Source organism: Propithecus coquereli, unplaced genomic scaffold (assembly GCF_000956105.1).
Source record: "Propithecus coquereli isolate 6110/MARCELLA unplaced genomic scaffold, Pcoq_1.0 Scaffold6, whole genome shotgun sequence".
Lineage (NCBI taxonomy): Eukaryota > Metazoa > Chordata > Mammalia > Primates > Indriidae > Propithecus > Propithecus coquereli.
This window is the reverse complement of record NW_012151951.1, coordinates 7,583,344-7,597,297: the sequence shown is the minus strand read 5'-3', so window position 1 is coordinate 7,597,297 and position 13,954 is coordinate 7,583,344. Positions and strand designations below refer to the sequence as shown.

General features: G+C 39.4%; 1 protein-coding gene across 1 annotated transcript in view; it reads right to left on the bottom strand.

Moving 5' to 3' along the window:
- Positions 1-2,584: 2,584 nt before the first annotated feature.
- RAB39A (RAB39A, member RAS oncogene family) overlaps positions 2,585-13,954 on the bottom strand; it is a 31,266-nt gene continuing 19,896 nt past the window's right edge. Inside the window, exon 2 of the mRNA XM_012659181.1 lies at positions 2,585-3,204. Coding sequence (XP_012514635.1) covers positions 2,778-3,204 — 427 coding nt within the window. The 3' untranslated portion in view covers positions 2,585-2,777. The remainder of the gene's footprint in view (positions 3,205-13,954) is intronic.

Below are 13,954 nucleotides of genomic sequence, written 5' to 3'. Positions count from 1 at the left end.
TTTGGCATTATTATCCATATTCTCTATAATGATGTGTAAGAAAATAGGTCAGCTATTTTACATATATAAATGGATAAAACTATCTGGCTAGGGTTATACAGACGTTTGGCAATCTTGTATAAGAACTCAGATCTTTGTAGTCATCATTCACTTTACTATTGTTTTTACCACAAATAGCTCCTCTATAATATAAAAATCATTTAACCCAATCTTAGTAGTTTGTGGATTCAGTTAGATCACATTTCCCCTTTCCTTTGCATCCCTCCCTCTCCAATACACACACACATACGCACACACAAAACACAGCTTGGTGAGCAATGTGTTGGGAGACCAGAGTTCTAGGCTTGCTTCTGTCACATAAGTATCAACATTTTTGGGCCTTGCCTTCCAGTTTGTTTTTTCCAATTCCTTAGTTCTATTTTATTTTTAATTCTTTTAGAGAGGGAGTCTCACTATGTTGCTCAGACTAGTCTCGAACTCCTGGCCTCAAGCGATCCTCCCATCTCAACCTCCCAAAGTGCTGGGATTACAGGCATGAGCCATCTTGCTCAGCCATTAGTCTTATTTTAATCTTGGAGCACATGATATCCATCAGCCCCAATATTAGTCTCCCCCAATATTATTATAAAGGTGTCCACTGAAAGTTAGATCACATTTTATATTTTAGCTATTTAACTTTGAAAGTAGGCACAGGTGACTGAACTTTAAACTGTTGTTAGATATTCAGTATTTGACTTTATGCCATTTTGGACTGATGGCAAATTGTTATACAAGATTTAAAACTGTAACAGTAAAAATCGACTACTTCACATTTTGGGGGACAGGTACTTTCTCACCTGGTTGATTATAGTTTGAATTCAATGTGAAATTAACTTAAGGATATCAAGGAAATGTTGACAATATAAATATTTATAATTTTTATGGTTATAATTTACATTCTCTCCATAAGCACTATTAAAAAACACTTACATAAGCCTAGAAAATGTACAAGTATTTGAAAACAGAACTAAATATCTACTTCAAAGATGCACAAAAAACACATTCAAACATGACTTTTGATTGGATTAAGTCTCCAGGGACTTCCCTCTCTATCATTTCCACTTTGGCAGAGCAGTGGTTCAGGGTAAAAGGGTAGAGGATAACCATCAACCAAGAATTCCCCCAGGTCCTTGAAAACGCACACGTTCTTTTGCTCCTTCTGCACAGAAATGAAAGGAAAAAACATGAGAAAACAAAATTCTCATCCATTATAAATACAACAGTATGGCCATGAGCAACTGTTATCAATCTCACATTTGTACAATGCTTTCTCCATTTACAAAGCTTTTTTGCCTGATTCACTTGATTCTCAAAATAATTCCATTAAACACAATAACTCAGGTTATTAGTCTCATTTTACAGAGTAGAAAAATGATGCTTAGAGAGGTTATGTGACTTACTCATGGTCAAGTATTGGTACTGCACAGGCAAGTTTAAAACCAAGTTCTCTGATTTCTTGTTAAATATTCTTTCTACTGTACCACTTTGGTTTTCAAACAAATGAAGCAACTATATACAGTTTAACAGTAAAAACATTATGATTCCAAAAACGCAGCTTCATTTGGTGCCCCTCTGTGATTAGGAATAGTTTACAGAACAGAGTACATTATAAAATATTTGAATTGTGATCAACCTTCTCTCCAGGAGAGAAGGTTAATCAATAAGTTAAAAATCAGGAAACTCAAAAGTCATTTTACTGCCTTGACTGATGATTCTATCTTCATTTGAACTGTTGAGATTTGTAAAATGCAATTTGAATGTTAAATATATCAAACATCTAACCAATTTTCCTCATCCAAAAAAATCTTTTCTATATTCTTCTTGTATTGAAAATGGAAAAATTTGGAAATTTACTTGGACAAAATTGCTATTATTAAAAACATTCCATATTTACCTATATTGATAATTTTGACAATAGTTCAAGGTAAATTGCATATACTATCTTTGAAAATGTCAGTATATAAATAAATTTTGTTTTTCTTGTCCAAACACAAACAGTATACACTAACATTGAACATTTGCTACTGAGTGGTCCTTTGTTTTTTATTTTTACAAATATTTGCTTAGAATATTTTGCTTGGATCCTTAGATACCTTTGTAAAACATAAAACTTTTAGGAGCAACAAATCAGTGAACAAAAATGAGTATGAAACTCATTTTCTTATGTTCAGGCAAAATTAAAGGAGGATAAATATTTCAGAGAATGGTAAAAAAACAAAAACAGAAACAAAAAAAACCCTGATACCTTAAACAAGAAACTGTTACTTAAGTCCTAGTTGATACTTCTGAGATTGTTTACTTTGCAAGTGAACAGTGTACTTTTAAATGCACTTTACCATTCAATCTTAATTAATTAACTCAAGATAATGTAATTTCTGATAAAATCTTTTCAATCAGACTATGCATGCACAAAAAATCCATTTTGAACTGTCAAGAAAAATGAGTAATATTGATATATCTGGACACTAAGGTCAGCTGTAGGCTAACAAAGTGAGAATGGAGGTAATATGCAGATATGTCAGTTTCAAGAAAAAGTTGTCTGCTTTGCCTGATAATTTAGCAAAATATCTAATCTGGTAGTGTAACAAGTAAGTATAGTGCTCCGAATCAAATACCTTACAAAATAGTGTCAGTGTGGGTTTTTTAATGCTTTCATTACATCATTCTGCTGTTAATGTTGGTATTTATCCTGAAATGACACCCAATCTGTTCTTGTTAGTTCTTTGGCATGTTTGAAGTCAGCAGAAGCACTCTTTCCTCGGCTTTACTGCTTCCTCAGAAGAATGCACAGTATTTGGAACAAAACCACTTTTAACCCCTTCCCAGCCATCCTGAATACAAATTTCTCCCTTTTTAATAAGTTCATATATGTCTCTTGTCAAGATTGTGAAGGATTCTTCAACATTTGTAGCATCTTTTGCTGAGGTTTCTATGTATTTCATTCCACAGTCTGCTGATAGTTTTTCAGCTTCTTCCCTTGTAACTTGACGTTGTGAAGCTAAATCACATTTATGTCCCACTAGCAGAAATACAATCCGAAATGGCTGTACATACATTTTTGCTTCTTCTAGCCAATCTTTCACATGTTCAAAAGATCGTCGGTTAGTAATGTCAAATACTAAAAAGCCACCAACTGAGTTGCGGTAATAAGATCGAGTTATTGATCTGAAAAATAGAGAGAAAAAAAGGTTGTATGAGGACAACTTGTTCTTTTTCTCCTCCTTCAAACAATGCAGCACCATAATAAAATGTGAAGAGACCTTAATGTGATTTAACTAAAATTTATAAATAAAATATGAAGTATCTTAACTGAACAAAAATATTCTATGAGACTAATATGCAACTTTCATACATTAACAGAACATTAAAGTAGTTGTTATTTTTAGATAGACAAATAAGCACCTAACATGGTATATCATCTCACAGTGTCTTACGATTGTTTTTGTTTTTATAAATTTGATAGAATAATTATTACATCATTGTGGTTAAAAATAGGCACATGCAAAGATTGGGTGAAACCAGATCTTAAGAATTTTTCCATCATGTAATTCAACGAGCCCCTCTATCAGTTTAGGACTGAATGTTTGTGTCCTCCCCACCCCAAATTCTTATGTCGAAATCCTAACCTCTAATGTGATGGTAGTAGGAGATGGGGCCTTTGGGATGTAACTAAGGTCATGAGGGTGGATCAGTGCCCTTATTAAAGAGACAAGAGCTCTCTAGTCCTCTTTCCACCACGCGAGGACACAACAAGATGGCTGTCTGTAACCCCGAAGAGGGCTCTCACCAGAACCTAGCCACACTGGCACCCTGATCTCGGACTTTCGGCCTCCAAATCTGTGAGAAATAAATTTTTGTTGTTTAAGCCCCTCATTCTATGGTAATTTGTTATAGCAGCCCAAACTGCTAAGACAGCAGACTTGTTACAATGTTACAAATACAGTCCTGTGCTATACCTATTCAAGAAACAGGAGATTGTCTGGACCCAGGACATGAATCTGAGGTATACTAATGATTCTGTCTGCCTCTGAAGACATACTCTCCGTTCTGTAGGCCTCTGGAAGCTGGCCTTCCCAGAAAGCCTCCCTAAACTCCCTCACCCTTTGGCTTACAGTAGGGTTCAGCCAATGGGAGGTGCCAGGTGGAGACTGGAGGAAAGAGAAGTTAGGGTATTTATCCCTCCTTGTCTCTACTGGGCTGTGGCTTGGCACTGGTTGTACTCCTCTGCTCCTAGTAAGGTTCCTGTTGGGTAGTACCTCTCCCATGGCTATGGCTGTCACCAGGTTCTGGTAATCATATTTTCTCTCCTTGACTCTTCCAGCCAAGTGGTTAAAGGCTGCGCACTGTTGCTCTCCTTGAATGCTTCACCATCCTTTGCTGGCACCCTTGACCTTGACCAAATCTCTGGAAATAGTCACTTCATTTAACTCTTTCAGTTAACCTACAATTGTGCCATCTGTTTCCTGGCAGAATCATGAGGCAAGGCCATCATGTTTTATGTTGCTTGCCCTTACGTATGTTGTTTTCTCTGTCTAGAATGTCTTTTACCCCTTTTCTGTCTAGTAAACTCCTGGTTCTCCTTCAATGGTCAGCTCCAAAATCATATCATCTGAGAAGCCTTCCCTACCACTGACCTATCTTAAGCACTCCTCCTCCTTTTTTTATTTTTTCAAAATTTTTATAGAGATGGGATCTCGCTATGTTGTCCAGGCTGGTCTTGAACTCCTGGCCCCAAGCAATCCTCCTGCTTCGGCCTCCCAAAGTGGCTGGGATTATAGGTGTGAGCCACCATGCCTGGTTCCTTGTCTTATAATTCCACTGAACCACTGGAATACTGCCATTATGAGTATATTAATTTTCATAACGTGCTGATTGGATTTGCTGGTATGTCTCCCACTCAATTCAATCTCCTTGAGAGTCAAACATTTTTCACCTATGTATCTAACAATCATAATGCCTGGCAAATGATAGATGCCATTAAATGTTTGCTATATTGGATTAATTAACCTTATTGGAGAGGGAAAGTGCTAAATGTTGCATGAACCAGAGATCCCATGTGTCTCAGTGTTTAAGTTGTCCACGGTCTTTAAGCAAGTTCATCTGACCACTTGCCTAAGGCACCGAGATCTTTGTGAAGGGCCAGTGGGTTATCAGGTACTCTCATTCTCTCCAACTTTCACATACTTTCACTGTCTTCATCATTGCTGAAATCACAGCTCAGTTCAGTGACCCGATACCACCAATAACTTTGTTGTAGGAGCGCGAAGAGAGCACTTTACCTCTCCTTTCTATTTCTCCTGCTTCCCTGTTTCTCCTCAGAATTCCTAGTAGAGAGTCCCAACTGGCTATTTCCAAAAAACTTTGTCAAGGACTACAGTACTATACAGAAATCGATGGTAAGAAAAATCTCCCATTGTCTTTGGCAGGCTACAAAGAATCAGTTCATTTAGGATGCTGCTATATTTTTAATTTGAGGGATAACTTGTTATTGTTTTGCTACTCATTTTTATATGTGTGAATTTAGACAAATGTGCAGTGTCTTAAGAGAAACCTAATGAAGGCTATGCTATTATATTAGACTAAAAGTTTTATTTATTTATTTGAGACAGAGTTTCTCTCTGTCACCAGGGCTAGAGTGCACTGGTGTTATCATAGCTCACTGCAACCTCAAACTCCTGAGCTCCAGCAATCCTCCTGCCTCAGCCTCCCAAGCAGCTGGGACTACAGGCGTGTGCCACCATACTTGGTTAATTTTTCTACTTGTTTTGTAGAGATGGGGTCTCACTTGTGCTCAGGCTGGTGTGAAACTCCTGGCCTCATGCAATGCCCCCACCTCAGCCTCCCAAAGTGGTAGGATTACAGGCATGAGCCACCTTGTCCAACCAATCCATTTAATTTCCCATTAGTATACTTAAAAAAAAAAACGTCTTTTTTGGTTGAAAAGTCAATGTTGAAATGCTTATATATTACACAGAGGCATATCTTACACTGTAGGAAATATTGTTTTTTCTAATACCAATTAATTAATTTTGAAAACACATTTAGAATGCAGTTGGTAAATCATCCTATAGAATAAAATTATAGCAAAGTATATGTAATTTACTTTATAAAACCCCTATTAATAATTAGTTGTATTGAAAGATTTCAATATGACATCTGTCATTTTCTATATAATAGTTTGATCTCCACTTTCTGTGTGTGGGTCTGGATATTAGGTTTAGAATTCTGATTTGTTAGGTTTCAGATTCAGATACAGTTGTCCTGGGGGTAGGGTTTTCCCTAAACAAGGGGCAGCCCTGCTGTCAATCATTTGAGAGAAGAGGCAGGCCTTCAGATGTAAAACTTTTTTTTTTTATTTTCCTTTTTTTTTTAATTCCAGGGTACTATGAGGGTACAAAGATTATGGTTACATTTTATGTCTTTGCCTAGCCCAAGCGAGGGTTAGAGGCATGCCTTTCCCCTCTACAATGCTCCCCGTGTCCTTTAGTTGCGGGTTTAGCCCCCCATCCCCCTAATCCCTGGAGAGTATTACTGCCATGTAAGCACCCTAGTGTTCATCAGTTAGTACCAATTTGATGGCGAGTACAAGTGGAGTCCATTCTTCCGATCTTGTGATACCTCACTTCGGATAATGGGCTGAAGTCCAATCCAGGAAAATATAAGAGGTGCTAGATCACTGTCATTTCTTATGATTTAGTAATATGACTCCAGATTAGATGTAAAACTTGAATTTGAAAGGCAGGTTTTACAGAGGTGATGAGGGAGCATCTGTGTTTCTCTGGACGTTCATCCTTTGAGTTGGGAGGCTTAGTCTCTAGAAGTTCTTGAAGGAACTATGAGGAGACAGGGAACAGACCCAAAGAGAACTAGGTAGGGAGGCCTCCTTGTACAGAACTCCAGAGATGATGATGAGTAATAATTCTTCATAAGCAACAACATCTTATTGCATGTTATTTTACATCTGCTTCCTTCTGGGCTTTGAAAGTCTCACTGAATGAATGATTTAAGAAAACAAAGAATAAATGGGGTGGATGAGTGGAGGGAAGAGAAGAACAACAGAAGGAAGGGAGAGAGAAATAAATGAATGGATTCCAATCTGGTTTCATGTGTGTTACGAGGGAATTATAATAAGAGTTGTGAGACATGGCTGGGTGCGGTGGCTGATGCCTGTAATCCTAGCACTCTGGGAGGCCAAGGTGGGAGGATCACTTGAAGTCAGGAATTTCAGACCAGCCTGGGCAAGAGAGAGAACCTGTCTCTAACAAAAATAGAAAAATTAGCCAGGCATTATGGTGCACACCTGGTTTTCTAATTGTTCTGACTTTCAACTAGATCAGTCTGAGGTTGCTGTGAGCTAGGCTGACGCCACGGCACTCACTCTAGCCCGGGCAACAAAGCGAAACTCTGTCAAAAAAAAAAAAAAAAAAAGTTGTGAGACTATCCTCCAGCAAATGGTAAAGGGGATACCGCACCGCCTAAATACAGTGTGATGGGGAAGGTGAATTATGGAGGACAGGGATCAGGGTTACAAGCTTGTAGCAGCCCCTTGTCCCTCTCAAGTGGAAGATTGACTTTTGATTATAAAAGAAACCTGCTGGTCCTTTTAAACCTTGAAGGCTGCACTGTCAGGAAATCTTATCCCATTTCCAAAGGAATGGTCTCCTCTCAGAATGTTTCCTTCACCTCCGTGCCTTACCCGAAACATGCTGAGGACACCGCCTCCCTGCAGCACACTCACACGGCTCATCCTCCAGCATCAGCAGGAGATGGCTTCTGCTTCCCCACTGCAACTTCCAGATAATTATTCTCTCTCAGCCCCTGCTGTAAAAAAATCCCCTGCTCCTTTGAGGCTTATGCCATCTGGCTCCATCAACTGCCGTCATCTGCCAACTGCTTGGTCATTCTCCGCGTACTAAAGATTTTAGCACTTTGCCTTGTTTTTCTTTTTATCTCAATTCCTGTCATTCTGCTTACTGCTTTCAATATCCACTCGGATGAGCTGTCCAATGTCACCTCTTAGTTTCTTACCTTCTTCATCTCTAAGGAAATTTCCCCTCTATTCTTCCTTTCTCATTCATTTTTTTCTCATCATCACAAACATTCACTACCTCGAAACTGCAAATTTACACAGTCCACTAAAATTATCAAAATCTCACGGCCTGCCAGCATTTTTTTTCTACCACAATAAATCTTTAATTTCATCAAGATTTGTAATGCACTGACCAATTCTATCACTTTCTATCCATTAACACCCTTCTCTCTTTACCTTCTTCTGTATCTTAGATTCAGTGAGACATCATAATCGTTTTCTTGGAAATATCTCAATTCCCAAGCCCCTCTCCCTCTGTCATATTCATCTGGGAAAACTATCTCGGGATCAGTTCAGCATGCAACTGAATGTTTCTGGGGAAAAAAAAATCACTCAACCAGGCAGGCTGGTGTCACTATGAATTAATTATAACCAATCCTAAGTGGCTGCTCAGTGCTGACAAGGAATGCTGCTGGTATCGGGACAAGCTCCTTTGTCTTTCCTCACATTTAGGCTTCTACCATAGGAAGAAATGAAATTTGCATTCAAACTTCCTCTCCCCACAAAAGAGAACTGGAAGAATACTTTACTCCTCTTACTAATGCCTCCGTAGATGGAAAAATGGCTGCTCTGGTTGGGTAGAGTCTGTTTCTCAGGTTGGTAGGCAGGATCACTGTGTGTTCAAGGTCAGTAGTCTTGTACAGCGTCTTCCCCCTCTCTTTTCCACTTTCTGGATCCGTGCTACTGGCTTGCTAATTGTGAAAGGTATGCAGGCGCCATGTCAGTTTTGTTCGCTGCTAAATGTCCAGTGGTTTAAGTGCCTGGCACATCGTGGCAACTCAATACATCTTAGTGAATGAATGCTTGGTTGATTTGGCCAGAGCCATGTACGTAGCTATTGGGAAAACAGGAGAAACAGTAGAGAGAGTGAGGAAGTTTGGGGAAAAGAGATACTCGCAGTGCAAAAAAAAGAAAGATGCCCAACATTAGATCTATTAGTGTGGTCTTATGTTCTCACGCCAAGGTCACTGAGTTGCTATGAGTGTATCAGTGTTGGAGGAAGGTGGATAAATTAATTTCAGAAACACATGCATCCTAAAGATACAGTCCATAAAAATATAGAAGCCAGGCCGGGCGCGGTGGTTTACACCTGTAATCCTAGCACTCCGGGAGGCTGAGGCCGGAGGATTGCTTGAGCCCAGGAGTTTGAGGTTGTTGTGAGCTAGGCTGATCTAGCCTGGGCAACAGAGTGAGACTGTCCCAAAAAAAAAAAAAAAATAGTAGCCAGCAATACCTGTGCAGTTTCTTGGGGGAAGGAGACTCCTTAATCAGGGGCATGTTGATGAAACCTCTCCAAAAAAGAAAAGTTGTGGTATCTTATATCCCCTACCAAGAAGAAAAAAGCATAATACTTGGTGGACCTTTTTGAATTTTGGAGGAAACTTGAACAGTATAATGTGCTTCTCTGACCCATTAAGTGGGAGACCCAAAAGGCTACCATCATTAACAGAGTTGAAAGCAAGAAAAGTTCCTTTAGCTGGTCTGAGCTACAATGCAAGCAACTTTGCCACTGGGTCCATGGTCCATTGGATCTAATGGTACCTGTGCGAAGTGCCTACAGCAGACTGGATGCTCTATCAAGCTCAGGAAAGCCTCCACTGGACAATTACAAGAGGGGCATTTTGCAATAAAGCCAGGTTCTCTTTGTCAAAGGCTACTACATTTCTGAAAATTAATTCTTGGCTTATGACCTGGCTTTGATAGAGACTAAATGCCTGGCTGCAGAACACCAAGTGACCGTGAAATCTGAGTGCCCATGATGAGCTGAGTGTTCTCTGATTCACCAGGCTGGAGCTTCGTCACCAAGCAGAAGTCAAATATATAGGCAGGAATATGGGGTGGGACCTGAGTGGACCTGGAGTAGCAATGCTCATATACCCAGCATGCCTACTCCTGCAGTTTCCTCTCAACTCATGGCCTTATCTGATTTCCCTATAATTAAAGAGGAAAAAATTCAAGTCTGCCTTACAAATGGCCCTAAACAATGTGCCAACATTAGTCAGCCCAACTCAATGGTGAACCTGAAGGCCACTGGAAAAGAGAAATCCTTCCATTTGTGGAACTTCTAGTGGTATGTCTCATTGTCTACTTTTTCCAGATGGTAAGGTGGAGAGATGCATGTGAGGATCCACACCAATTCACAAGCAGAGGCTAAGGCTTGGCATGTTGGGAAAAAAAACAAGATAGAGAACCGGTAATAAGAAGGTCTGAGGAAGGGATATGTTGACGGTTCTAGAGTGTGTGAATACTTGTATTTTATGTGAATGCTCACCAAAAGCCCCCTCCGTGGGGTTCTTAATAATCAGTGGGAAAAAATGCCCTGTCCTACAGTTATCAGTCAGTATTTTTACCCCAGTTTGAACTCAAACAAAGTGGTCATGGTAGAGGGATGGAGGCTTCGTCTGGGCTCAACAGAGACTTGACCTTACCTAGGCTGCCCTGGACAGTTACTGCTTGCTACCCAGTTTTCTAGCAGCTACTGACACCATGGATATGGTACCTTACTCTGGGGGACCATCATGGAGGGGATACTGATACATCCTCATTATGAGATATTTAATCTGGATTGAGCACCACCATCCATGAACTTACACAATGCCTTATACATAGTCACAGTGTCCTACAGATTGCTACAGATCAAAGAATTCACTTAACAGTGGTGGAGATGGAGAAATGGCTGATGCCAAGGGTTTTGTTGATCTTATCACATCACCATCACCTAGAGGCATCTGGCTCTATAAAACTGTGGAATGGATTACTAAGATTTCGTTATGCCCAAATCCAGGAGATGATACCCTGTAAGATTTTGGTATGATACTTCAGGACGTATATGTTCTAAATTAGTGAACAAGATAGTAGGTGGTGTTTTTTCCCATAAACAGAAACTGTTGTATGGGAAGCAAAGGGTGAAAGTGGGGTGATGGTGCCTCTCACAATTACACTTAATGAGTCACTAAAATTTTTTGTTGCTTCTAATCCCTGTGACTCTGAACTTTGCTGATATAAAGGTTTTAGCATTCAGGAGAGAAATGCTTTCACTAGAGAACCCCATGATGCTTTTATTGAATTAGCAGCTGAGGCTGCTAACTGGCCATTTGGGGTTTCTTATGGCAGTGGGTAAGCAGGCAGAAAAGCGACAACAGCATCACGGGGACCACGATTGTGGTTCTTACTGCCCAGAACTGCTGGGATCTTTTGATTCATTCCGAGCCTGGTCTGCCAGCTTCCCATCAAGTCTCTGTGCCTCAAACATGCTTCTGGTAACTTTCATTTTTGATTAAAGTCCTCAAGTTGGTTTTGTTGCTGGCAGCCAAAGACATGACTGATAGTCAACATAGATTTTGTAAGGTTTTCCTTACAAATGGTACAAAATAATGTCACAAATCTTTTATAACTTTCAACATAGTGTTACAAAGCCAAAATTCATTCTTTTCCTAAAAGATTGTGGTGAAAAACGCATAGCCTGAGATATATCCTCTTAACAAATTTTTAAGTGTATAGTACAGCATTGTTAAGTATAAGCACAAAATTGTACAGCAGATCTCTAGAAACTTCTCATCTTGCCTAACTAAATCCCCATCCCTATTGAACAGCTATTCCCCATTTCCCCACCCCCTTAGCCCCTGACAATCACAATTCTACTTTCTGCTTCTATGAGTCTGACTGTTTTAGATACCTTATATAAGTGGAATTATGCAGTATTTGTCATCCTCTGACTGGCATATTTCACTTAGCATAATATCTTCAAGGTTCATCCATGTCATAGCATATGACAGGATTTCCTTCTTCTATTCAATGGAATAATGTTCCATTGTAGGTATATACCATATTTTCTTTATCTATTCATCCATGAAGTTCATTCTTACACGTATAATTGCTTTAGAATAATAGAAAGGAAAAATGGTTTCCTTGTTGATATAAAATTTTAATTGTTTAATTTTCCTTTCTTTAATTTTTTTTCCCAAATAACATATAGACAAGTGATTATTTGACAGCATTGGGAATTTGCATACATTTACAAAAAATTATTTAATATATGATTAATGCAATCAAGTGTGAATGATGTACCTTGGAGAATTTGGAAACTTTTTGACACAAATGACATGATTACTGAGGCTCTAAAAATTGTAAATGATATTTCAAATTAAACAGTTATGTAGGCCAGGCACTGTGGCTCACACCTATAATCCCAGCACTTTGGGAGGCTGAGGTAGGAGATTCCCTTGAACCCAGGAGTTCGAGGCTGCAGTGAGTTATAATTGTGCCACTGCACTTCAGCCTGGCAACAGAGCGAGACCTTGTCTCTATTAAAAAACAAACAACAAACAAATCCCCCAGTTATCTAGTTTCCTGAAGGCATCGAAAATAAGATGCTGTTGTCATATGAAGGACGAAATTTCATAGGCCCTGGAATGCTCAAGATTATTTATAGTGGATAATAATTATATTTAACATTTTATCTGAAAGTGGTAAGATTATATAGATCTTTTATGTTATTTATTATCACGAACTTTGTTGGATGTGCACAGGCCTCTTAAAAAAGCAACAAAATACAGTGCACTTGCTGACTTACTTAGGTAAAATGAACCAGATGTTCCATCCTGGAAATGCCCTTCTTGTGGCTTTGCCAATTGTAAAATAGGCATTTAGAGGATAGAAGCATTTTGATGCCAGAGGCTGTTGGCAGTAAGTAGCCTATGAATGCATTAGCCTTGTGAGTGCCTCTTTTTCACCATGACATTACAGTCCTAGTAGCCCTTCTGGGAATAGTCTTTGTGTTGACGCTTTACTTACCTGCTTCACTTGCCTTGTGATCCTTTAGGACTGCTTTCAAGAGACTAAAGCACAAGTCTGCCCTTGCCTAAGATTCTGAAACTTGGCACTTTTAACTTAGCATATTTTCTTCACACAAACAACCTTAAAATTATTTTTCTTTGTATAATCCCCAGGGCCTTTCCATCAAAAATCAAGTCTGTGCTTGTAGAGGATATATATAATACTGACAAGACCAAACAGGCCATATTTCACCTTTAAATATGTGAATCAATCCCCCCGTGGCCGCCTTTTATTTTTCTTTCATGACAGACCATCATTTTATGATAGTGATGCGTTCTTATCATTCCCAGGACTCTCTATTTGGCATTTACATTCTTACTTTCTTCTGTGGCAATTAACAAATTCTGACACCCTATGTAATTCTTCTAGCTTATTTGGTTATAGCTCATCTCCCCCATCAAAAGATAAATCCTATGAGAGCAAGGATTTTTGTCTGTTTCTTTCCCTTTCCCCTGCCCCTTCCCTTTTCCTTCCTTCCTTCCTTCCTTCTTTTGCTTTTTTTTATGCTATATCCTTAGTGTTTAAAACCGAACTGGGCAGGCATGAGTCCTACCAGTATTTGTAAATGAATAAATAAACAATTGAATCAATAAGTTCATACCCAGTCAGGTTGTGCCCAGGCAGCATTCAAATGCTAAGGAAAGGCAGTGGGTTTAAATTAAAAAAAAAAAAAAAAAATGCTGGCCAGGCGCGGTGGCTCACGCCTGTAATCCTAGCACTCTGGGAGGCCAAGGCAGGAGGATTGCTTAAGCTCAGGAGTTCGAGACCAGCCTGAGCGAGAGTGAGACCCCGTCTCTACTAAAAATATAAAGAAATTAGCCGGACAACTAAAAATAGAAAAAATCGGCCAGGCATGGTGGCGTCTGCCTGTAGTCCCAGCTACCCGGGAGGCTGAGGCAAGAGGATCGCTTGAGCCCAGGAGTTGGAGGTTGCTGTGAGCTAGGCTAATGCCACAGCACTCTAGCCCAGGCAACAGAGTGAGACTCTGCC